The following is a 25,837-nucleotide window of genomic DNA, read 5'->3' as shown; positions in this document are numbered from 1 at the left end:
GGGAAAACAAAAAACCCAGGATAGCCAAAACAATCCTATACAATAAAGGATTGTCTGGAGGCATTGCCATCCCTGACTTCAAACTCTATTACAGAGCTTTATTAATGAAAACAGCTTGGTATTGGCACAAAAACAGAGATGTTGACCAATGGAATCGAATTGAAGATCCAGATATTAATCCACTAACCTATGAACTTCTGATTTTCAACAGAGGAGCTAAAATTATACAACGGAAGAAAGAAAGCATCTTCAACAAATGGTGCTGGCATAACTGGATGTCAACCTGTAGAAGAATGAAAGCAGATCCATATCTATCACCATGCACAAAAATCAAGTCCAAATGGATTAAAGACCTCAATATCAATCTGAACACACTGAACCTGATAGAAGAGAAAGTAGGAAGTACTCTACAACACATGGACACAGGAGACCATTTCCTATATATAACCCCAGCAGCACAGACATTAAGGGCGACATTGAATAAATGGGACCTCCTGAAACTGAGAAGCTTATGTAAAGCAAAGGACACTGTCATTAAGACAAAAAGGCTACCTACTGACTGGAGAAGATCTTCACCAACCCCACAACAGACAATGGTCTGATCTCCAAAATATATAGAGAACTCAAGAAACTAGACTTTAAAATGCTAATTAACCCAATTAAAAATGTGGCACTGGGTTTTGTCCTACTGCATGTACTGACTTTGTGGGAGCCTAGGCTGTTTGGATGCTCACTTTCCTACTCCTGGATGGAGGGGGGAGGACCTTGGACTTCCCTCAGAGCAGGGAATCATGACTTCTCTTTGGACTGGAGAGAGAGGGGAAGGGGGATGGGGGAGTGGGAGGGCAATGGAAGGAGGTAGAAATTTTTAATTAAATAATAAAAAAAATACAAAAAATGTGGCACTGAACTGAACAGAGAATTCTCAACAGAAGAAGTTCAAATTACCAAAAAACACCTAAGGTCATGCTCAACCTCCTTATAGATCAGGGAAATGCAAATCAAAACAACTTTGAGATACCATCTTAAACCTGTCAGAACAGCTAAAATAAAAAACACTATGATAGCCTTTGCTGGAGAGGATGTGGAGGAAGGGGTACACTCATCCATTGCTGGTGGGAATACAAACTTGTGCAACCACTTTGGAAATCAGTGTGGTGGTTTCTCAGGAAATTTGGTATCAACCTACCCCAGGATCCAGCAATACCACTCCTGGGAATATACCCAAGAGATGCCCTATCATACTACAAAAGCATTTGTTTAACTATGTTCATAGCAGCATTATTTGTAATAGCCAGAACCTGGAAACAACCTAGATGCCCTTCAATGGAAGAATGGATTAAGAAAGTGTGGAATATATACATATTAGAGTACTACTCAGCGGTAAAAAACAATGACATCTTAAATTTTGCATGCAAATGGATAGAAATAAAACACTATCCTGAATGAGGTAACCCAGACCCAAAAAGATGAACAAGGGATGTACTCACTCATAATTGGTTTCTAGCCATAAATACAGGACATTGAGCCTATAATTCATGATCCTAGAGAAGCTAAATAAGAAAGTGAACCCACAGAAAAACATAGTTATCCTCCTGGATATTGGAAGTAGAGAAGATTGCTGGGCAAAAATTGGGATCTTGGGGGTGGGGGTAGGATGGGCGTAAGGGCAAATGGGGAGAGAAAAGTAAAAAGGGGAGGATGGGGAGAGCTTGGGGGAATGGGATGGTTGGGATGGAGGAAGGGTGGATATGGGAGCAGGGAAGTATATATCTTAATTATGGGAGCCATTTTAGGGTTGGCAAGAGACTTGACTCTAGAGGGGTTCCCAGGTGTCCATGAAGATGTCCCCAGCTCGTTCCTTGGGTAGCTGAGGAGAGGGACCCTGAAATGGTCCGATTCTATAGCCATACTGAGGAATATCTTGCATATCACCATAGGACCTTCATCTGGCGATGGATGGAGATAGAGACAGAGACCCACACTGGGGCACTGGACTGATCTCCCAATGTCCCAATGAGGAGCAGAAGGAGGGAGAACATGTGCAAGGAAGTTAAAACTGCTAGGGGTGCACCTACCCACTGAGACGGTGGGGCTGATCAAATGGGAGCTCACCAAGGCCGGTTGAGCTCCAAGGTTGGTTGAAAAAGCATGGGATCAAACCGGACTCTCTGAATGTGGCTGACAATGAGGGCTGACTGATAAGCCAAGGACAGTGGCACTGGGTTTTGATCCTACTGCATGTACTGGCTTTGTAGGAGCCTAGTCTGTTTGGATGCTTACCTCCTATACCTGGATGGAGGGGGTGGACCTTGGTCTTTCCACAGAGCAGGGAACCCTGACTGCTCTTTGTACTGGAGAGGGAGGGGGAGCGGAGTGGGGGGACAGGGAGGGAAATGGGAGGCTGGGAATAGGCAGAAATTTTTAATTAAAAAAATCTCTTTTTGGCATCTAATGAGATAATAATGGGGTTTTTATTTTTCAGTTTGTTTATATGGTGGATTACCTTGACAGATTTTTTTTTAATATGTTGAAACATCTATGCATCTTTGGGATGAACCTGACTTGATCATTGTGGATGATGGTTCTGATGTGTTCTTGGATTCCATTTGCCATTATTTTATTGAGTATTTTTGCATCAATTTTCATGAGTGAGATTAGCCTGTAATTCTCCTTCTTATTAATGTCTTTCTGTGGTTTGAGTATCAGGGTGATTTTAACCTCATAAAAAGAATTTGGTATTGTTCCTTCTGTTTCTATTGTGTGGAATAACTTGAGGTATTAGTTCTTCTTTGAAAGTCTTGTAGAATTCTGAACTGAAACCATCTGGTCCTGGGCTTTTTTTGTTTGGGAGACTTTTGATGACTGTTTCTATTTCTTCAGCAGTTATAGGTCTGTTTAATTTGCTTATCTGGTCTTGATTTAATTTTGGTAAGTGATATTTATCTAGAAATTGTTCATTTCCTTTATGTTTACAATTTTGTGGAGTACAGGTTTTCAAAATATGACCTGATAATTCTTTGTATTTCCTCCATGTTTTTATTATGTCACCCTTTTCATTTCTGATTTTGTTAATTTGGATATTCTCTCTCTGCCTTTTAATTAGTTTGGATAAGGGTTAGTCTATTTTGTTGATTTTCTCGAAGAACCAACTCTTTGTCTCATTGATCCTTTGTATTGTTTTCTTTATTTTTATTTTGTTGATTTCAGCTCTCAAATTGATTATTTCCTGCCATCTAGTTCTCTTGGGAGAGTTTGTTCTAAAGTTATCAAATGTTCTGTTAATTCACTAGTGTGGGATTTTTCCAGCTTCTTTACGTAGGCATTTATTGCTATGAACTTTTCTCTTAACACTGCTTTCATTGTGTCCCATAGATTTGGGTATGTTGTGTGGTTAGTTTCATTGAATTTTAGGAAGTATTTAATTTTTCTCTTTATTTCTTTCTCAACCCATTTATGATTTAGGTGAGCAATGTTTAATTTCCCTGTGTTTGTGGGCTTTCTGGAATTAGTATTGCTGTTGACTTCTAGTTTTAAACCATGATGATCTGATAAGGTACATTGAGTTATTTCATTTTTTTATATTTGTTGAGGTTAGTTTTGTTACCTAGTATGTGGTCAATTTTTTTTTGCTGTGTTGGATATGTTTATTTATTTTACACAAAGAGTTAAATCTTGGCAGAACATTCTAAATATTTTTGAGAGCTGGTTGATATTTTGATTTTATAATCATCGATACTAAATATGTTGCTTCACATAAATACATAGTACAAAATGGTAGAAGTGTGATTTGGACCATTTTAGACATTGTTAGAAAGTCTGTCCTAATTCCAAGCCAAGATAAATTTATTGATTTTTTTTTCTGAAACTCGAAGTCAGCATTTTTTTGAGAAGGTTCCATGAGGTGCTGAGAAGAAGGTATAGTTTTTGCTGTTTGGATGGAATATTCTGGAGATGTCTATTAAGTCCATTTGAATCATAACATCTGTTAGTTCTCTTATTTCTCTATTCATTTTTTTGTCTGACTGACCTGCCCAGTGGTGAGAGGGGAGTGTTGAAATCTCCCACTATTAGTATGTGGGCTTAATGTATGATTTAATCTTTAGAAGTGTTTCTTTTACATATGAAGGTGCCCTTGTATTTGGGGCATAGATATTCAGTATTGAGATTTCCTTTTGATATATTTGTCCTGTGACTAATATGAAATGACCTTCTTTATCTCTTTTGACTGATTTTAGCTTGATATCTATTTAGTTAGATATTAGGATAGCTACACCTGCTTCTTTCTTAGGTCTATTTGATTGGTATATTTTTTCCCAACCCTTTACTCTAAGATAATGTCTGTCTTTGAAGTTGAGATATGTTTCTTGCATGCAGAAGAAGGATATATTCATTTTTTTCATATCTAATCTGTTAGCCTGTGTCTTTTCATAGGTGAGTTGAATCCATTTACACTAAGGGATGTTAATGACCAGTGATTTCTATCTCTTGTTAACTTAGTTTTCATTGTTGCTGATGTTAATTTGTGCATTTCCCCCCTTCTTTGGGATTTGCCGCTATTAGACCATTAGTTGTCTCTGTTTTTTGTTGGTGTACCAACTTCCTTGGGTTGGAGTTTTCCTTCTAATGTGTTGTGTAAGGCTGGGTTTGTGACTAGTTATTAGTGAAATCTAGTTTTGTCATGTAATGTCTTGTTTTTCCTTCTATGGTGATTGACAGTTTTGTTGGGTATAGTAGTCTGGGCTGACATTCATGGTCTCTTAATGTCTGCATAATGCTTGACCATGATCTTCTGGCTTTCATTGTCTCCAATGAGAAGTGTTATTCTGATAGGGCTACCTGTATGTGTTACTTGGCCTTTTCCCTTTGCAGTTCTTAATATTCTTTCTTTACTCTGTATGTTTAGTGCTGATGGAGGAAGGTCATTGGCTAATAAAGGAACTGCTTTGGCCCATCTTATTGGTTAGGACGTAGGTAGGTGGAGTAAACAGAACAGAATGTCAGGAGGAAGAGGAAGTAAGGTCAGACTCGACAGCTCTCCTCTCCGGGCAGACGCCTCAGAGAGACACCATGCTCCCGGCTCCTGGGCAGACACATGCGATGAAGCTCTGAAGCTCTGACCCAGGATGGACTTAGGCTAGAATCTTCTGGTAAGACCGGTGCTACACAGATGATAAGAAATGGGCTAGTCCAGGTGCGAGAGTTAGCCTAGAAGAGGCCAGGTAGGAATGAGCCAAGCAGTGTTTAAAAGAATACAGTGTCCGTGTAATTATTTCGGGGCATAAGCTAGCCGAGCAGGCGGCTGGGGTGTTGGGGACGCAGCCCCGCCGCAGCTCCTTATTACTACATAGTGCTTTGATTATTATGTGGTCAGAGTACTTTTTCTTTGGATCCAATATATTTGCTGTTCTGTAAGCTTCTTGTATCTTAATAGGCATATCTTTCTTTAGGTTGGGAATGTTTTTTCTATGATTTTGTTAAATATAGTTTCTGTGCTTTTGAGTTGAACTTCTTCTCCTTCTCTTATAACTATTATTCTTAGATTTGGCCTTTTCATGGTGTCCTATATTTCCTGGATATTTTGGGTTAAGCTTTTGTTAGATTTAATGTTTTCTCTAACTGATGAATCTATTTCTTCTATTGCATATTCAGTGTTTGAGATTCTCTGTTCTATCTCTTCTAGAATAACAGTATTATGCTGTTATTGCTTGCATTTGTGGTTCCTGATCTTTTTCTCATGATTTCTGTTTTTATAATTCCCGTTGCTTATGTTTTCTTTATTGTCTCTATTTCAGTTTTCAAACCTTGAATAGTTTCTTTCATATGTTTTGTTTCATTTTCTTGATTTTCTTTGAGGGATTTGCTGATGTCTTCCAACTTTTTGTTTGTCTCTTCCTCCATTTCTTTAAGGGAATTTCTCATTTCTTCTTTAAGAGTTTTGAACATTCTCTTGATTTGTTTAGGTCATTTTCTTCTGCTTCATCTATATTTGATTGTTCAGGTCTTTCTGTTGTAGGATCTTTAGGTTTTATTAGTGTTGTGTTGTTCTTTGTGGTGTTACATGCATTCTTACCTTTTCTACTCATCTTTTCCTCTAATAGATGTGGTTGAGGCTGTCTGAGATTCTGTTGAATAATCTTCAAGGTACCAAAGAATCCAAAGTTCAGATGGTTGTTCCTCATGGTACAGCTCTACAGTTCTAGCTGCCCCATTGGTTACTCTATGTTCCTGGAGATAGCTCAGTGCTCCTGTGCTTTGCTTTGCTCCCTTGGAGTTTGCTGTCTCAGGCCTAATTTGGCCTAGGTTACAGGCTTTCCACTATTTCTGCAAATCCTAGTCTTGATCCCCTCTGCAGAAATCCCTGCCTTGGAGTTGATCCTGCAAAGGTTTTTGGCTCCAGTCTACTGTCTTGGAGTATTCAGCCTCAGGTGCACCCAGAATCACAGAGGACCTGGGCCAGGGTTACTCCCTCAGAGGTCACAGACTCATGCTCAGACCTGCTAAGGCTCTGGGTTCCTGCCTATTCCCTTTGATGTCCCAAACCAATGCCTGGACCCACAGAGGTTCTGGCTCAGGCATACTCCCTCTGAGCTCCCGGCTCAGGAATACTCCCTCTGAGGTCCCAGACTCACATCTGGTCCTGCAGAGATCTCTGATTCCTGCCTACTCTCTCAGAGGTCCCAGATTCATGCCCAGACTGGCAGAGATCCTGGCTCAGGCCTAGTTCCTGGGAGGTCCTAAACTCATGCCCAGACCCACAGGGGTTCTGGCTTAGGACTACTCCCTTGAAGGGCTCAGATTCATATTCAGACCCTCAGTGGATTCTGGCTCTTGCTCTCTTACTCAGCAATTACACTGTGTCAGGTCTGAGAGTTTTTGACGGAGTCTTTAGGGTCTCTCATGTATAGAATATTATCATCTACAAGGGAGGATGTTTCGACTTCTCCTTTTTTGTATCTTTTAGTCCCAGTTCTTAACTTATTACTTCTGTTGAAATCACATTAGTTGTCTGTGTCTATGCAGTGCTGTGGAATAACCCTTCTGTATGCTATGGATATGTTTTATTCCCGTTGATTAATAAAGAATCTTCTTTTGCTTATAACAAGGCAGAATACAGCTAGGCAGGAATGCTAAAGAGAGATACAAAGAGAAGAAGGGCAGAGTCAAGAGAGACATGAACAGCTGCCCAAGAAATAACATGCCAATAGATCAGTAAATGCCACGGCCACTTGGCAATATATAGATTAATAGAAATGGGCTAATTTAAAATAATTCAGGAAAAGTGGGGTACAGATCTAAACATAGAACTTTCAACAGACAAATATAAAATTGTTGAAAGATGCTCAAGGAAATGGTTAACATCCTTAGCAATCAGAAAAATGCAAATCATAACAACTCTGAGATTCCATCTTACACTTGTCATGATGGCCAAGATAAAAAACACTGATGACGGCTTATGCTGGAGAGAATGTGCGGTAAAGGGAACATTTCTCCATTTCTGGTAGGGGTGCAAACTGATACCACCACTTTGGATATCAGTATGGTGATTTCTCAGAAAGTTAGGAAACAGTCTATCTCAAGACTTTGGGTATATACCCAAAGTATGTTCAATCACACCACAAAGACACGTACTTGACAATGTTCATAGCCCCATTATTTGTTATAGCAAGAAATTGGAAATGATGTAAATGCCCTTCGACCAAAGAATGAATAAGGAAAATGTGGCACAATTACACAATTGAGTACTACATAGTGGGAAAAAAATGACATCTTGAAATTTGCAGGCAAATGGATGGATCTAGAAAACCCAAAGCCAGAAAGACAAATATAATATGTACTTACTCATAAGTGGCTTTTAGACATAAAGCAAAGAAAAACCAACCTACATTTCACAATCCCAGAGAACCTAGTCAGCAAAGAGAACCCTAAAAAGGACATGCATGGATCTAATCTACATTGGAAGTAGAAAAGACAAGATCTCATGAGTAAACTGAGAGTATGGGGATCATGGAAGAAAGTAGAAGGGGAGGAGAGAGGAAGGGAGGTGAATGGAAAAAATATATAGCTCAATAAATATAGTAAAAATAGGTTAATTTGAATATAAGAGCTAGTTATTAATAAGCTTGAACTATAGGCCAAAGAGTTTATATATAAAGTAAGCCTCTGGGTGAGTATTTAAAGCAGGGGCAAGATGGGGTGGAACAGAAAAACCTCCATCTACAGAGCAACTTACTCTGTGACAACTATAACCCTACCTTCTTCTGTGGTCTTTATTGCATGTTGTGGAATCACATATGCCTGGGAACTCTACCCTCATTCATCTTCAACGCCCAGTCTGTCTGTGCAGGCTTTGCTGTATGTTGTGGTAGTCCTATGAAGTATCCCTTTTTAGCCAATTCAGTTCTTTCATTTTCTTTTGAAGCCTCTTCTCCATGGATGGGACTCTACATACTTAAGTGTAATTAACTCTCAGCTGGTTCCTTCCTCAGGTTTTCCTGCAGATTCCATTCTCCATGTTGTATGATTCCTTCCATGTGCCTAGACACCGTATCCTTCACAATTAGCTCTGGCCTCTCAGTTGAAGTCCACAGCCTCCATTGAATCTCCTGGGACTCACAAGATTGGATATATTCTATATTTTTTATACAGAAACCAGTGATCTGTCAATATATAATACTGATGTGGATTTAGACACATTTTTTCCCTTACTTTTAATCATTTCTGTATAGACCTTTACTTACACCTTTGTAAGTGTTTCTAGTAGTTTATTTTGTACTCTTAGAGAATCTAAGATAAGAAGTATGACCTCCTAAAGCATAAACTTAGAAAAATCACATTGCTTATGTTATGAGCAATCCAATGGGAAATTACCTGCCAGGCTGAAAACATCAACTCTTCTGTCTTTCTTAATAGTTTTACTTCTGCTTGATGAAGAAGCATCTCATGAAGGCCACGGGCCACAGCATACACAGCATTGTATGTATTGTAAGCATACTCAGTCATGACCTTATCAAAATGGTTGTTAGGTGAGTCATGCAAGGAAACATTAGGCACACAGTTCTCAACTGTAGTACAGTCATCAGCAAATGAGCAGTTAAAAAAGTAGAACCAGAACCTTTGAAGGTAAAAATCTTCTGGGTATTTGGAAGGGTGAAGAGTTTGGGTAAAATTTCTGAAACCAGGGAGTTCTTTGTGGTGATGTGAGAAAATGAGGCTCCCATGCAATGACTGCAAAATGAAATGCTTTGAATGGTTGATATCATTCCATTCTGAGTTCATGATCCAAACTTTCCCTGTAACTAAAGTCTGCTTTAAATAAGACAGGAAGCCTCTCAGAAAGTCACTGTCCCCATAGGTGATGATCACATTTGCTGATGATTTCAGAACCCGTGTAGGATTCAATTGTTCCTGTGCCAAAAAGGATACTTTACTGACTGGGATCATCTCCACAAAATCTATACATATTCTGTTTCTGTCCATTTCTGCCCTCAGGTCTGAGATTATCTGAACACCTTTTTGTCCTTCAGATACAATCAACCCCACCCAATTCCAGTGGAAATAATTCAACAATAAGACAATGCCACTGGCCAGAGATGTGTCCTTGGAGGCCATTTGGTAGAGATTGGGAAACTGATCGTGATTATTCAGGTTAGTATCAAAAGACCCAATGGTCAGCTAAAATGAAAGAAGTAAAAGCAGAATTAAGAGGAGGAACCATAAAGCATGGGTCAAATCATGACAGACTTGTAGAATCAGCTGGAGTGATGAAGAGAATTTGATCATCACATCTGTACACATGTGTACACGAGGTCAAGGCTGATAATAGTATTACCTTGTTATTCTTTACTTTAATATTTTTTTCTTTTGAGCATAGATCTCTAAGTGAACCTGCAGCTCACTGTTTTGGCTAGCCCGATTTTCCAATGAGAGACTCTCTGCTTTACCAGAACTGAGGTTAAAGATATGTCCTGTCATGGCCATATTTCATGTGAGTGCTAGAGATTCACACTCAGATTCTCATACTTGTGAATCAAATACTTTACTCCCAAAGTCATCTCTCTAGATCATAATACCATTAAAATACTGGTATCCTACTTTTCTGAGAGCTTTCTAGGAAATTCCTCATCACTCACAGTTCCAGGTAATCACTGTCTGCTCCTGCCTATCCCTTTTCTCTGTCCTAGACCAAGGAAATGTGGATATGTCACCAAGTCACTGAACACTTATTCTATGGGATTATAAACTTTGGCAGATGTATAAGCATAATTTTCTTTCATGTTCGTTTTTCACCTTGGGATGACCCTGAACTTGTAATTGTTTTTCATCTCTCTACTCCACTCGTCCTCACCTGTGGATATTTGTAGAGTCCCAGCAGTGTTCCTATCTGGGCAGATATTATCCAGGATACTCCTGAGAGTACAGCAACAGACTTCATTTCTTTCCTGCAGTTGTAATTACTTATATATTTCTTCCCTGATAGCCAAGTGATGCATCTATCCAATGTCAACCATTCACTATACAGGACATTATAGATATCATACCCCAGAGACACATTGGGTAAAAGATGAGGGTTCATGTTGATCTCCTCAATAGCAAAAACCATTGCCAGGACAATCTGGTAGTTCTTTATATTTAACCTGAACAGAGGACACAAGGATATTTAAGTGTGCTGTTTTTTGAATGTCAACTATCTCCCATATATTCACATCTAAACACTCTGTCCTCAGCTGATGACATTGATGAAGTCTCTGGGACTTTCAAAAGTTTGAGCATTACTAAAAGAAGTTTGTCAGTGGAGACAAGTCTTTAGACATTATATATTGGCTTCAGTTCAGACTCAATCTCTTATTTATTGAGTGAAAATACAATGTGACCAGCCCAATTTCTGCACCTGTCATGGTGATTTCTCTTCTTGTTGTCATGCCCAAACTAACGGGATGGATAGAATCTCTCTATAATTATAAGCCAAAACAAATCCTTTCCCTTAGCTTGCTTTTCTTATGGTATTTTGTCACATTAATAGAAAAAATATTACACAGATGAAATATTCAACAATGACTATTAATTTTGCATGCAATATAATCACTTTTAGAGATTAAATGTTTGTATCTTTATAACGTTAGCATTTTAAAATTTATATCCACTTGGTGTGAAATAATAATGATGCATTTTTCTGTAGGTAATCTTATCTTGCCATGAAAATGGAGTATCATGAATGAGATTAGCATCTCTCTGTGGGCCCAGAGGTAATATTCAGTCACTGGCTATGTCAGCGAAGCAGGTGGAAGCATGGCCTGGGGGAAAAATTCAGAATAAATTTCAGATTTCAGTGCAGAGGAGCTGGGTTCTGCAAATTGCAATCCCTGTGTTTGGATTCTGTGAAGCACATTCTCATGGCTGACATATATATCAACATTTGATTTTGTCAAAATAAAAACAATGAGCCTGAGTATGGGGTATGTGCATGGAAAGTCTCAAGCAGGGAGTTCTGTGGAAGTATGATAAAAAACAGCTGATGAAATTAATTTAAGATTTAGCTGATAAGAAGCTAGAGCTAACAGGCCAAGCAGTGATTTAATTAATACAGTTTCTGTTTAATTATTTTGGGTTTAAGCTAGTGGGGTGGCTGGGATGAACAAGTGGCTCCTCCTCCAACAGAGAAGTACTCCAAAAATACTACTTTCAGGAGAAGCACACACTTATCATAAACTATATTCAGTGCTACTCATAGGAGCTATATTATGAAACTAACCTCAATGTCCAATAACAGAACTATGAATAAAAAAAACGTGGTACATGTGTACAGTGGAATTTTATTTAGGTATAACGAATGAACTTATGTCACTTGTTGGAACATGGATGTAATTTAATCATATTAAGTGAATTAAGTCAGTCCTAGGAAGACAAATATCATGTTTTATCATTGGTAAGTCCTAGATATCATGTAGATACATAAAACCTGATAAGTATACAGATGACATGAAAGTAGACATGATATTGGATGAACAAAGTAGACTATGAGCATGCTAGCAGCTTGAAAATGGAAAGAATAGCTGGGAATGGAGGCATACAAGGAAATACGTTCAAGAAAAGCACCTATGTATCTTTGTTTAGTAAATTGAAGATGTTTAATACTTCAAAAAGGGGAGAAAAATAGTGGCCCTCTAAAATAAAATTAGAGATGAAAACAGGACATACATCAGATTCCAGTAAATTCCAGAAGATTATTATGGAACATTTTTCAAACTCATATTTTACTTATGTTTTAATGAATAAAACTTTCCTAAGATCAGAAAGCACACTAATCAGCCATACAGGCCAGGCAGTGGTGCTGTATAGATTCAGTACCAGCACTAGAGAGAACTATGAGACAGGATAGGACAAAAACTCACTATCTTTTCAGTCTGACGATTTTGTAGAAGAGCTCTCTAGTGGTCGCTTGCTCTGCTTTTGATATTCAGTTTGAAGTCAAATATCTGTCTCTGGGTTTTTATTATTCATGATGCATCTGACACCCATTTTTGGAGTACAAATTTACAATAAAAGTCATTTGCCTCTTGCTTTGCAGTCTCTGGTATAGGCCAGAGCTCCACACAGCCAGAGTTACCACCCTACTGGCTAGGTTTTTCTTTCTTCTTTTCTGGTGGGTTTTCCCTTGAACCCCTTTTGGGATGTTGACAAACTGTGTAGATGCCTTGAAATTCAGTCAGGCTTTTACTGTTCTATGCCACAGCAATAAGCCACATATCTCCACAATATTTGTGCTCTACTTGGTGAGAAAATTGAGGATTCTCAGGGGAGGAATTAGTTAAAATGGAGTTTCTTTACCCGTGGGAAAACACAACTACAATAGTGAATGTTAGGTCTCTTCTGATTATGTAATGCATGATTTAAAAATAGAACAATTCAATGAAAGAATTAAAAACTAAGATTGACATTCTGTTATCATTTTAGTAACCCTTGTTCTAACTTTGTTAATTCTTGGTTACTCTCTCTCTCTCTCTCTCTCTCTCTCTCTCTCTCTCTCTCTCTTTGAGACAGAGTTTCTTTGTAGCTTTTTGGTTCCTGTCCTGGAACTAGCTCTTCTAGACCAGGCTGGCCTAGAACTCACAGAGATCTGCCTGCCTCTGCCTCCCGAGTGCTGGGATTAAAGGTGTGTGCCACCACCGCCCGGCTTTGGTTTGTCTCTTAAAATGTTGTATGACTTGACTGTCAAGATACATGCCTTAGAAAAATTTAATAAAACATACCACAGAGCTATCCAAATCCAGATAGAAGAATTTCGGCATTGCATTGTAATGAGAGGAACAACCTAAGGTTTCCAAACAACCAACCTTAATATTATAGAATAACCTTGCAGGAATTATCAAATGGTAGAGGATCTGTTATAGCTAATTGGACTTCTGTGTCAACGTTAAATTTAAGGATAAATTAAGGAATCAATAGTCTCATCTGGTATGCATTCACCTTTTGTGAAGCAAATGTTAAACTTGTGGTCAATTTATAATACAGTTATTCCTAATGATTGGGTGGACACAATTAAAGCTGTTTTAGAACCTGGTTCACAATCAAAATGGAGGACCTGTTTCTGATGGAGTGTAACTAGAGGCATGGAAATCTCCCAAGATCAACTTCTTGGAGAAGGAGTTTATGCTATTATAGAAAGACAAGCCCTACATGATGGCCACATCCTGGCTTTATGCCATGCAACAGCTTTGACTGCTTGGTACAGAATTGAAGTAGGAAAGGTTGAATCATTTACTGAAATCTTGTAAATGACGCAAAAGAAATCTTCTTGGATTTCTTACAAAGATTTGCATCAGCAGTAAATAGAATGATACCAAATTTAGGAACTAGAGAAATAATAATTGAATTTCAGGCTTTTGAAAATGATAATTCTCAATGTAAAAATAATTAGGTCATTAAAGGCAACGTCAGCACCTTTGGAGGAATGGATGTGAGTCTTGGAGGAGAGCCACGTGTTTGTCCTGGTCGCCAGAACCAAAACAATCACACAGGAACTGTATTGATTAAGTCACTGCGTGGTCCATTAGCTCTAGCTTCTTACTGCCTAACTCTTACATCTTAATTTAACCCATCTCCATTAATTTGTGTATTGTCACATGGCAGTTGCTTACTGTCAAAGATTCAGCATGTCTGACTCTGGTGGTTCCATGGTGACTCTATCCACCCTCCTTTCTCCCAGCATTCAGTTCTGTCTCCCTGCCTACCTAAGTTCTGCCCTCTCAAAAGGTCAAGGCAATTTCTTTTTTCATTAATGATAATCACAGAACACATAGGGGACTCCCTCCCACATCACCTCCCCTTTGTTGTTTCAATAAAAGGAAAGGCTTTAACTTTAACATAGTAAATTTACATATCACAAAATGGGTATCAAACATGAATTACAGTTATAATATTTATATCTACTCTGTCATTTATCATAAGCAAAGAAAACTATATTTATTTTTCAACTCTATTAAAGACTTCAGAAGGATATTTTGAAGGTCTCTGAAAGAATTGAAGAATACCTATTTATCTAAAATACATTTCTGTACATCTAGAAAATCTAACTAACATGACTACAAGCTTGACTAGTATAGATGATTATCTATTAACCTATATTTCTTAATTATACATTCCATGTTTAAATGAATTACACAATCACAATACCTTAATCAAGAGCATAAATATAAGATTGACCTTAAATTTGTATCAATAAACCAAGATCCATACCAATGCAAATCTCTATATCATATCTTCCTTTAAATATAAACAAACAATTATAAAGAATTTTGGGAATATGGGCATAGTTATATCTCTCCAAACTTCTTCCTGCTGTTTATTGGGTGAAGTAATTTTTTGAGGGTACTTTTGGGGTATTCATGGGGACCTGTCTGGGGGTCTTGTTCCATCAAACCATATAAGTCTGGAAGCAATCCACAGGTTCTCATCCTCTGTGGAGACGATAGAAGAACCTTTTTTCCAAAGGAACCTATCCTTAGACCAAAATTCAAGATACCTTTATAATATACCTGCTGGTTTAGCTTAGCAGCCCATACAATGAAATGTCCCTCTGTACTTAGCTCCTCTACAGTAAAAAATTTTAAAGAATACACAATAATGTACATAATCCAGACTCTCTGTGAATTTTCTAATTTTTATGTGACTTATTTTTACTCTTTTGTTTTTAAATATTTATTTCATTATCTTTACTCCTTTAATCTATGACTGTCTTTTTATCCAACACTGTGACCCATTTATAAGTTTTTTTTTTCTGAATTTGTCTTTATTGCATATCTGTAATTATTTTTTGAGGAGAAGTGCTCCTTAAATGCTAAGCACTTAAGAATCTATGCTGTGACATTACTAGGTCAAATATGTTACTACCTGCTGCCCTGCTCAATCCAGCATGGTGGATCTGCTTGTGTTTCTGAGCCACACACACAGACCCATTTACAGGCAATTACCCAGTACAAGTTGCCATCAAGCAAGCCACAGCACTCTGCTCACATTCCCATCCAAATACTGGGTCTTCCAAAAAAGCCAGAGGTCACATTTACAGCACGTTCCAAAACACCTATATTTCAAAATGTCAGAGCATTGTTTCTGCTGCTGCTGCTGAGTTGGAAACCTCTTTTAATGAGCTGAGGCATGCTGCCAGAAAACAGCAAGAAGCAGTGTTAAACTCTCACTCTCTTTTTTTTGTGTGTCTAGAATTTCTTTTTAAACTCTCTCAAACTTTAAAGTGGATTTAGTTTGCTCCACATTGGATGCCAATTTGTTGAAAGAGAGCTGCTTGTTTATCCTTGTACCCTAAAATCAAAATAATCATACAGGGGCTGTATTAATTAAATCACTGCCTGTCCCATTAGCTCTAGCTTCTTATTGTCTACCTCTTTCATCTTAATTTAACCCATCTTCGTTAATCTGTGTATCAATACGTGGCAGTGGCTTACAGGCAAAGATTTGGCATATCTGACTCTGGTGGTTCCATGCTGTCTCTCTCCACCCTCCTTCCTCCCAGTATTCAGTTCTGTCTTCCCCACCTACCTCAGTTCTGCCCTCTCAACAGGCCAAGGCAATTTATTTATTAATGGTAATGACAGCACACAGAAGGGACTCCCACATCATCTGAGATACAATAAATCTCATGACCCTGATGATATATGGATAGAAGAGTTGACTTCCAGAAGTTTAAGGGAAAATTGAAATATAAAGTATTTCAATTTGGTAAACAAGTCATCTTAAAAGGGATTGTAAACATTGCATTCCTAGAAACAATGTTTTTTCTAAGCATAATCCAATCAGAATGTCTCTCCATTCTGGATTATACACAAGGTATGGGAAAGTCTGGCATTGGACTAATGAATGTAGATAAACAAGAGACATTCAATGCAATCCTTTGCATTGGGAACCTCCTTGAGGGACCTCTCACAAACCCCTATGTCATATCCAATTCAGTTGTCTCGTGTAACCATAAAGGAAATTCCTCCCCAGAGCATAATGAATCTAATGCCTATTGTCAGAAACCATACTGAGCTGGATAATATAACAACTAAAAAGAAAAAACCCCCCAAAAAATCAGGAGAAACCATAAAGTGAGTATATTAGTAAACTTCTATAAATTAACAAAGACCAAAGTTAAAAAACAAATAAATGACTTTGTCACTGAAGGTTTGGTTGACACAGTTGAGAGTATAACAATAATTGTACCAGAAAAGTTGTCATCCAAATTGATGTCTTCAGGAACTTAATGTTCATGTCTAAGGGATTCAAACTTTATCTCAGGTAAAACAGAACATGAGATGGGTCAAATATATAGGCCCCAAAGGACAGAGAGGAAAATAAAAATCATAAGTAGCTAACATAAAATATGCAGAGAAAGAGAGTCCTTTGACATTCAGTCATAAATGAAATGTCTCCCACAGATACATCTCCAGAGGACTCAGAAATCCTATGGAAGGTGAGGCAGGAAGACTGTAAGAGCTAAAAGGGATGGATGACTCCAAGGAAACGGTCACTTGTAGACACATCAGGACTGACACACATACACATTCACATAGTCTGGCAGCATTCACAGGGCCTGCACATGTCTAAGCCAGATGAGGTCTCAGCACTGAAAGTCGACATAGACACAAGCCCCATTCCCTAATCCAAAAGCTATCTCCAGTTGATAACCACTGGCGAAGGAAAAATCAGGTGTTTTCCAATGGAGTCTCATTGGTTATACTAACCCCACTTAAGTGAATGTCACATGTCCAGCAGTAGATGGCTGACACAAAATGAATCAAATATTCTTGGACATTTTTGTTTTTAATGCATTTTTTTTGGAATTTCTTTCTTAAAGTTATTTCTTTTTTCCCTATTTATTGTTTGTCTGTCTCTCTGTCTTCATACATGATACATATATATGTGTATATATATACACATACATAATAGTTTCAAATTTTATGAGTTTTCTCTGTGTGTGAAGCTGTGTCTCTATATCTGTAAAGGTCTTATGCTTTGTCTTAATATATTTTTCCTGTTTGTTTTATCCTATTTTGTTTTTAAAGATCTTATACTATTATATTATAATAATATCATATTTTTGTTTTTTTCTAATTAAAAAGAGAAAGATACGATATTATTATAATATAATAGAGCTAGTTCCAGGCCAGTCTCCAAAGCCACAGAGAAACCCTGTCTCGAAAAAGAAAAAAAAAAAGAGAAAGATAGGGAAAGAGTGAAACCAAGTTAGCAGAATCTGCAATAACAGGGAAAGATTATAACATGTACATAAGAAATTGATACTAATATGAAGGAAAATTTTACAAACTGCATTTCATTAATTTGGAAGAGTTAAAAAGTAAATGATTTTCCATATTATGCCAAATCCCCAACATTAAACGAAGAAGAAATAAAACATTTAAATAGAACCATAAAAATGAGGAGATTAAAATAATAATGGAAAGTTTTCAGCCAAAAAAGTTCAGGGCCAGATGGATTCACAACACAATTCTAGCAGACTTTTAATCTTTCAGATTCTTTTTAAATTATTAACAGAGAAAAGAAACAGAATGAGCACTCCCAAACTTCTACAAAGCCAGTATCACTCTACTAAAAACTAACAAACAAACAAATAAACAAAAAAACAAAAAAACAGATAGCAACAGCATAGGCCAATATTCCTAAGGAACACAGATTAGAAATAGTCAACAAAATATTACAAGCAGAATACAATAAAAAAAATCTTCAACTATGTCCAAATTGGCTTTCTGTCTGTAATGTGGGGATGGTTCCACCTATGTCTCAAGTAAATAAATATAATAAATCACATAATGGATATATGCCCAATAGTAATCACATGATTATTTCCATAGATGCATAAAATCTTTGATAACATTTTCATGTATTAAAGATCAAGGTCATTAATTGTAGGGCTAGAGGAAACATACCTCAATACAATAAGATTATCCATATTTATATATACCCCAATGACAACATCATCAACATAAATGGAGACAATCCCTCTCAGAATCCAGTCAGGAATGTCTACCACCTCTACTGCTTTTAAATACTGTTCTTGAAGTATTATCTAGAGAAGGAATTAAGGGGAATACAAGTAAGCAAAGAATAAGGTATACTATTATTATTGAAAGATAACATGATACTATAGAATAGAGATCTAAAAATTCTACCAGGAAAGAAATGATAATCAAATTCAGTAACATAGCAGGATATGGAGTCAGCTTACATAATCAATAGCTTTTTTGATACATCAACAACAAACATACAAAAAAGAAGACCATGAGCACATGCACAATGGCCTCAAGAAAAATAAACTAAGAATAAATGAAACCAAGGAAATAAAGGATTTCTTTAATGAAAACTTTTAACTTCTGAAGAAGGAAAGACACTAGGAAATGAATTTAAATGCAATTTCAATCAAAATCCCATCTTATTTTTCTTAATAACAAATAAAAAATCTATTCTATAATTTATTTAAAACTACAATACAATCTTGAGATAAAAGAATGATGTTGGAGGGATTTCCATCCCAGATCCTAGTATATATTAGACAGCCATAGTAATAAAAAGATATGGTACTGACATAAAGCATCCATGTAGACCAATGGAACAAAATCATATCCCAAACAAGAGTACATGTAACTTCACCAACTTAGTACTTGACTAAGATGCAAAAAAAAACTATGCCAAAAAAGAAAGCATCTTCAATAAATGGTTCTGAGAAGATTGGATGTCCACATGCAGAAAAATGAAAATAACCTGTATCTATCAGCTTGCACAAAAACTAAATTCAATGGGGTCTAAGATGTAATGTGAAGTCTGAAACACTGAAACTGTTAGAAAAAAACATAGGCAGTACCACCATGCTAGAATTGCAGGGAAGGATTCTGTCCAAGTATTAAGTCCAATAGTTGACAATTGGTTCTTCATAAATCTAAAAATCTTCTGCACAGTAATCAACAGGTTAAGAAAGAGCCCAGAGTAAGAAAATCATTATCAAGTATACATTTGACAGAGGTTTTATACCAATATAAGTGCAAGTAACTTAAATTAATACAAATAACTCAAAAAGCTGATATAAACAGCTAAAAAAATCCTTTACTACTAAGAAAGAGACTGTTCCTTATACTCATTGGAAATATTCGATGCCAGAGGCTTGTATTGTGATTGTAAATAGTACTATTGAATATCATTCAATTACAACACAGTCTGGAAGACAGTCAGGAATGTTTGAATGATCAGGAAAGAATTGAGTCTCAGAAAGGGCATGGTAGAAGGAAGGAAACTAAAAAAAAAATTGTTTTTGCGGGATTGGTGCAGATCTTCTCCCATTCAGTATTTTGCCTTTTTGTCTTAGTGACAGTGTCCTTAGCTTTACAGAAGCTTCTCAGTTTTAGTAGGTCCCATTTATTCAATGTTGCCCTTAATGTCTGTGTTGCTGGGGTTATACATAGGAAGCGATCTCCTGTGCCCATCTGTTGTAGGGTACTTCCCACTTTCTCTTCTATCAGGTTCAGTGTGTCCAGACTGATATTGAGGTCTTTGATCCATTTGGACTTGAGTTTTTTGCATGGTGATAGATATGGGTCTATTTTCATTCTTCTACAGGTTGACATCCAGTTATGCCAGCACCATTTGTTGAAGATGCTTTCTTTCTTCCATTGTATACTTTTAGCTCCTTTATCGAAAATGAAGTGATCATAGGTTTGTGGGTAAATTCGGGTCTTCTATACGATTCCATTGGTCGACTTCTCTGTTTTTCTGCCAGTATCACACTGTTTTCATTACTGTAGCTCTGTAATAGAGTTTGAAGTCAGGGATGGTAATGCCTCCAGAAGGTCCTTTATTGTATAGGATTGTTTTGGCCATCCTGGGATTTTTGTTTTTTAATATAAAGTTGATTATTGTCCTCTCAAGATCTGTGAAGAATTTTGATGGGACCTTGACGGTCTGATCTCCAAAATACGTAGAGAACTCAAGAAACTAGACTTTAAAATGCTAATTAACCCAATTAAAAAATGGGGCACTGACTGAACAGAGAATTCTCAACAGAAGAAGTTCAAATTGCCAAAAGAGACTTAAGGTCATGCTCAACTTCCTTAGCAATCAGGGAAATGCAAATCAAAACAACTTTGAGATATCATCTTAAACCTGTCAGAATGGCTAATATCAAAAACACCAATGATAGCCTTTGCTGGAGAGGCTGTGGAGGAAGGGGTACCCTCATCCATTGCTGATGAGAATGCAATCTTGTGCAACCACTTTGGAAAGCAGTGTTTCGGTTTCTCAGGAAATTCGGGATCAACCTACCTCTTGACCTAGCAATACCACTCATGGGAATATACCCAAGAGATGCCCTATCATATGACAAAAGCATTTGTTCAACTATGTTCATAGCAGTATTATTAGTAATGGCCAGAACCTGGAAACAACCTAGATGTCCTTCAATGGAAGAATGGATGAAGACAGTGTTGAATATATACACATTAGAGTACTACGCTGCGGTAAAAAACAATGACTTCTCGAATTTTGCATACAAATGGATGGAAATAGAAAACACTATCCTGAGTTAGGTAACCCAGACCCAAAAAGATGGACAAGGGATGTACTCACTCATAATTGGTTTCTAGCCATAAATAAAAGTCACCGAGTCTATAATTGGTGAACCTAAAGGAGCTAAATAAAAAGGTGAACCCAAGGAAAAACATATAGTTATCCTCTTGGCTATGGGAAGTAGACAAAATTGCCGGGGAGAAAATTGGGATCTTGGGGGTGGGGTGGGATGGGGGTACGGGGAGATGGGGAGAGAAAAGTGATAAGGGGAGGATGGGGGGAACTTGGGGAAACAGGATGATTGGGATAAAGGAAGGTTGGATAGGGGAGCACGGAACCACAATTCTTAGTTAAGGGAGCCTCCTTAGGGTTGGCAAGAGACTTGAACCTAGAGTGCTCTCAGGAGCCCAAGGCGATGCCCCTAGTTAGTTCCTTGGGCAGCTGAGGATAGGGAACCTGAAGTGACCCTATCCTATAGCAATACTGACGAATATATTGCATATCACCATAGAACCTTCATCTGGGGATGAATGGAGATAGAGACAGAGACCCACACTGGAGCACTGGACTGAGCTCCCAAGGTCCCAATGAGGAGCAGAAGGAGGGAGAACATGAGCAAGGAAGTCAGGACCATGAGGGGCGCACCCACCCATTGAGACAGTGGGGCTGATCTATTGGGAGCTCACCAAGGCCAGCTGGACTGTGACTGAAAAAGCATGGGATAAAACCGGACTCTCTGAACATGGCGAACAATGAGAGCTGATGAGAAGCCAAGGACAATGGCACTGGGTTTTGATCCTACTTCATATTCTGGCTTTGTGGGAGCCTAGCCAGTTTGGATGTTCACCTTCCTAGACATGGACGGAGGGGGGAGGACCTTGGACTTTCCACAGGGCAGGGAACCCTGACTGCTCTTTGGACTGGAGAGGGAGGGGGAGAGGAGTAGGGGGAGGGGGAGAAGGGTGGGAGGAGGGGGAGGGAAAATGGAGGCTGGGAGGAGGAAACTTATTTTTCCTTTTCTCAATAAAAAAATTAAAAAAAATTGGTTTTGTTGAAGCAAAACAACTAATAAAACAAGTAAAAAAATAAAGTAGAAACAGTTCTTGGCATATGGAGTTGAAAGAGTGGAATGAAGGATGTAGACAGCACTGATATATGCACATATAATATTTCTAGGCATTATCTATTTGAAAATATGACAGAAAACAAAGAGATGAAAAAATGAACTTACTGATGATAGAGGCCTGCACTGCTTGGATCTTCAGTGATGGAATCATATACAATAGTGTGAAGTGGGAAAAATGCAGCAAGCACCATATCCCCACCCTTGTACACACTGACTCCTGTCTTTGTAGCACAGGAAGAACGATCAAAGGAATAAACATAGCTGGAATACGGCAGAACCAGAAACATAAAAAGCAGAGGGAGCATCATGGAAGAATCTACAAAGTCAAACTGTGTAGAGTCTGAATTTTCAGAGCAGGCAGGTGTATACATATCCCAGGTACTTGTGCCTGTTCATGTAAATTCCAATGTTTTTGTTGGCTATGATGACCACTCTCATTCCCAAAGATCCTTCAACTCAGATTACTAATATTTCCCTGATGGATTCTGAAAAACATTCATCCTGGGGCATCACATCTGGAGACCAGGTAAAAAAAATATATAAGATTAAAAATATGCTTGAGGCTCATCTTCTCCAGTCCCTAGTGGCATGATTCATCCAGTTCCACTGACAACAGGGCTCCCTTCTGAAATGAAGTCCTCCTGGAAAGACTTGACCAAGCTGGTGCTAAGAAACTTTTACCTTCAGTTATGGATAAAAATATTGTCATGAGGGATGTGTAGTTAAGGATAGTCAGTGGATAGCCAAATTATTTTTAGTCAGGCACAAAGCCTTGGGTTTAATCCCTGGCACCACATAAACTGAGCATTGTTTTTAGCATCTCTAATCCCGCCACTGAAAGATCAAGATACAGTAAAATCAGGGGTCAAGATTATCATTATATACTAGATGGTTAAGGTCTACCTGTACTGGAGATTATGTTTCAAAAAGTGTTCTTATAATTCATCTAATATGTCCACAGCATGTATTTTGCCCATGTTTGTGGTTTTTATAGTATGTGGTGTATCTGTCTCTCATCTCCTCTGAAACAGAAGAAAATCAACAGAAAATATTAATAAATTCTTCTTTTACTAAAAACAGTGAAAGCAAAATATATGGACATATATGTTGTCCAGAAGCAAAGGAAAATATCAGGGAAGTGAAATAATTCAGTATCATATTGTAGTGGTGTATTATTTTATTTTATCTTTACTAAATAATGATATATCCTATTTGGTTTATAAATTGTTCCATGTTCTATTCTACATAAATCATTAATAATGTGAGAAATCATGGGGTATATGGGACCCTTTTGCCCTTTGCCTTCAATTTTCTCCCAACCTAATAATTCTTTGAAACTAGAGACTACTAGGTTTTTGTGTTTATATGTGTATCTGTGTTTGTGTGTGGACATCATGTGGAAGGCAGAGGTTGAAATTAGATGTCTTCCTTAATTTCTCTCCATCTTAGTTTTTAAAATTTGGTTTCTTAGTGAAACCAGAACATTCTAATTTATGTAGACCAAATGGGCAAATGCCTTCACAAGGACGTACTGGGACTACAAGTGTTCTGTTTTGTTTAAATGTCAGAACTGGGAAACTAAACTCAGGTTCTTATTATTTTGTGGTCAACTGTACCATCTCCCTAGCCCCAATTTTTTTTAGATAGAAGTACTTTAAGTGGCCTTTAATTGGAGACATGTCAATATTATTCTTTCAAAAGGTATCTACCACAAAGACAAAAAGGTATAGAATAAACATCGAATTTCAAAGATGTTTTTGTGAAAATGTTCATTTGTAATACTCTCTAATTCTTTGCAATATTGAGTATGAAATACAGTGCCTTCTGCATTCTAGGCAGGTGCTTTTTCTAAGTTATATTACCAGTCCAAAAACCCATAATTGGTTTCATGCTATGATGTTGAAACTTTGGGTTCACAGGTTTAAATTACTGCTGTGCAATAGTGCTCTTGTACACTGTAAGTACTTGTCAATTGCATTGTTTTAATAAAAGACTGATTGGCCAATAGTCATGCATGAAGTATAGGCCAGATAACCAGAAAGAGAGAATTCTGGGGAGAGGAAAGACAGAGACACAGTCACCAACCAGATGCAGAGGAAGCAAGATGAGAATGCCTCACTGAGAAAAAGTACCAAGTCATGTGCCTAACCATAGACAAGAATTGTGGGGTACTCTAAGGTGTAAGAGCTAGTTAATCATAAGCCTGAGAAAATAGGCAAAGCAGTTTGAAATTAATATAAACCTCTGTTTGTTTCTTTGGGATTGAATGGCTTCGGGACCAGGCAACACAGATGCTTTTATCTAAAAATGGTACCCAAATGTTTGGCAAAAATTTCCAGATAAAGCCTGAGAAAGCTTTAAAAGTAAAGAGGATTCTAAACAGACAAGAGCAGAGCCAAGTACAACTTCTTGGTAATAGTCTCTTCACCAATAGGCTCTGTTTTCTAGAGACAAATCAGAGATGTGGCTCCTTTAAAGCTTCTTCCTGACTCAGGCTTAGCAGCAAAAACCTCACAGTTCTTTTAAGAGGCCCTGTCACAAAACACTTAAATGGTGTTTTATGAACAGCTGTTGGCTTGCTAGTGGAGTTGGCTTGAACCTAGAAACTCCACATAGTTTTAAGAGTAAATATGGCTCCCACCAGTAACTCTGCCATGAAGCCATAATTTCAGAAAGCGAATATATGTGTTGTGGCCTGCTGTCAAGGCCTCAGCTTTAATTTTAGATGGTAGAGAACAGTCACAGTGATGCCTAGCTACTACCTGAATTCTATTTCCCTCCTCAGGAGTGAGAGTAGAAGCTTGGATGATATAATAGTCATGCCAAGTAAGATCATAGGTCTGAGACAAACAATGAAACTCTTTGATATAAGCAGAAGGATTAGTAGAAAAGGAACCTAGCCACTTTTCTATCTGAGAGAGAGCTGGAAGATAAAAGATGACCAAGAATTTGGAGGCATTGCGGCCTTAGCCACCAAGACTGGTGCTCTGAGACAATGGCTACAAAGAGAAGGGTGAGAGCACAAAGCCCCCAAACCATGTAAGCTCTGCCCATTTGTCTTTATGGTAACAAAATTTTAGTGCATAGGGAAATTAGCTGTTTGGGACATTGTATCAGACAGGCCCAATTTATCAAGATTTTGTAAGAGGCATCCCAGGGGCGACAGCAGATCTGACTTTGAACTGCATGTGCCCATTTTAAAGTCTATGCCCAGCCAAGTGGCATAAGTCTATTATAGCATGTCCACTAAAATAGCTATAAGGCCTAATGGGGTCATGGAAATTGAACGGTAGGCATCCCTGGAGCAAATAAAATCCACCTGAGACAGGCCTGGTCTTGCCAGTATAGCCACTGCTGAGATTAAACTCTTGGCATGAGCTGGTGGCTTCAATAAGAGTCCGATAATCAACAAAAGTAAGTACCAATGGGTCCCCCAAGAGCCCTATAGTATAGACAAGAAAAAGGGACTCACCAAGATGCAGCCATTGTAGCCATAGCCCAGGAACCAGTTTTAGCATGGCGTGGAGAGCTCAGATTGTGGACTAGGGGCTTTTTTTTTTTGCACTTTCAAAGGATTTATTCAAGGTCTGATTTGGAAACTCACCTTCAATGTGGGTGGACATTAAAAGGTATATAATGGCAGGC

General features: G+C 37.9%; 1 protein-coding gene across 1 annotated transcript in view; it reads right to left on the bottom strand.

Moving 5' to 3' along the window:
* Positions 1 to 22,500, bottom strand: part of LOC142846496 (vomeronasal type-2 receptor 116-like) — a 39,537-nt gene extending 17,037 nt beyond the window's left edge. The window contains exons 1-3 of the mRNA XM_075967153.1: positions 22,298 to 22,500; positions 10,349 to 10,637; positions 8,872 to 9,675 (exon numbers count right to left, since the gene is read on the bottom strand). Coding sequence (XP_075823268.1) covers positions 8,872 to 9,675; positions 10,349 to 10,637; positions 22,298 to 22,500 — 1,296 coding nt within the window. The remainder of the gene's footprint in view (positions 1 to 8,871; positions 9,676 to 10,348; positions 10,638 to 22,297) is intronic.
* Between the last annotated feature and the right edge of the window lie 3,337 nt (positions 22,501 to 25,837).

This window comes from Microtus pennsylvanicus, chromosome 1, assembly GCF_037038515.1.
Source record: "Microtus pennsylvanicus isolate mMicPen1 chromosome 1, mMicPen1.hap1, whole genome shotgun sequence".
Taxonomy (NCBI): domain Eukaryota; kingdom Metazoa; phylum Chordata; class Mammalia; order Rodentia; family Cricetidae; genus Microtus; species Microtus pennsylvanicus.
The sequence above is the reverse complement of the archived record's forward strand: the minus strand, read 5'-3'. Positions and strand labels throughout refer to the sequence as shown.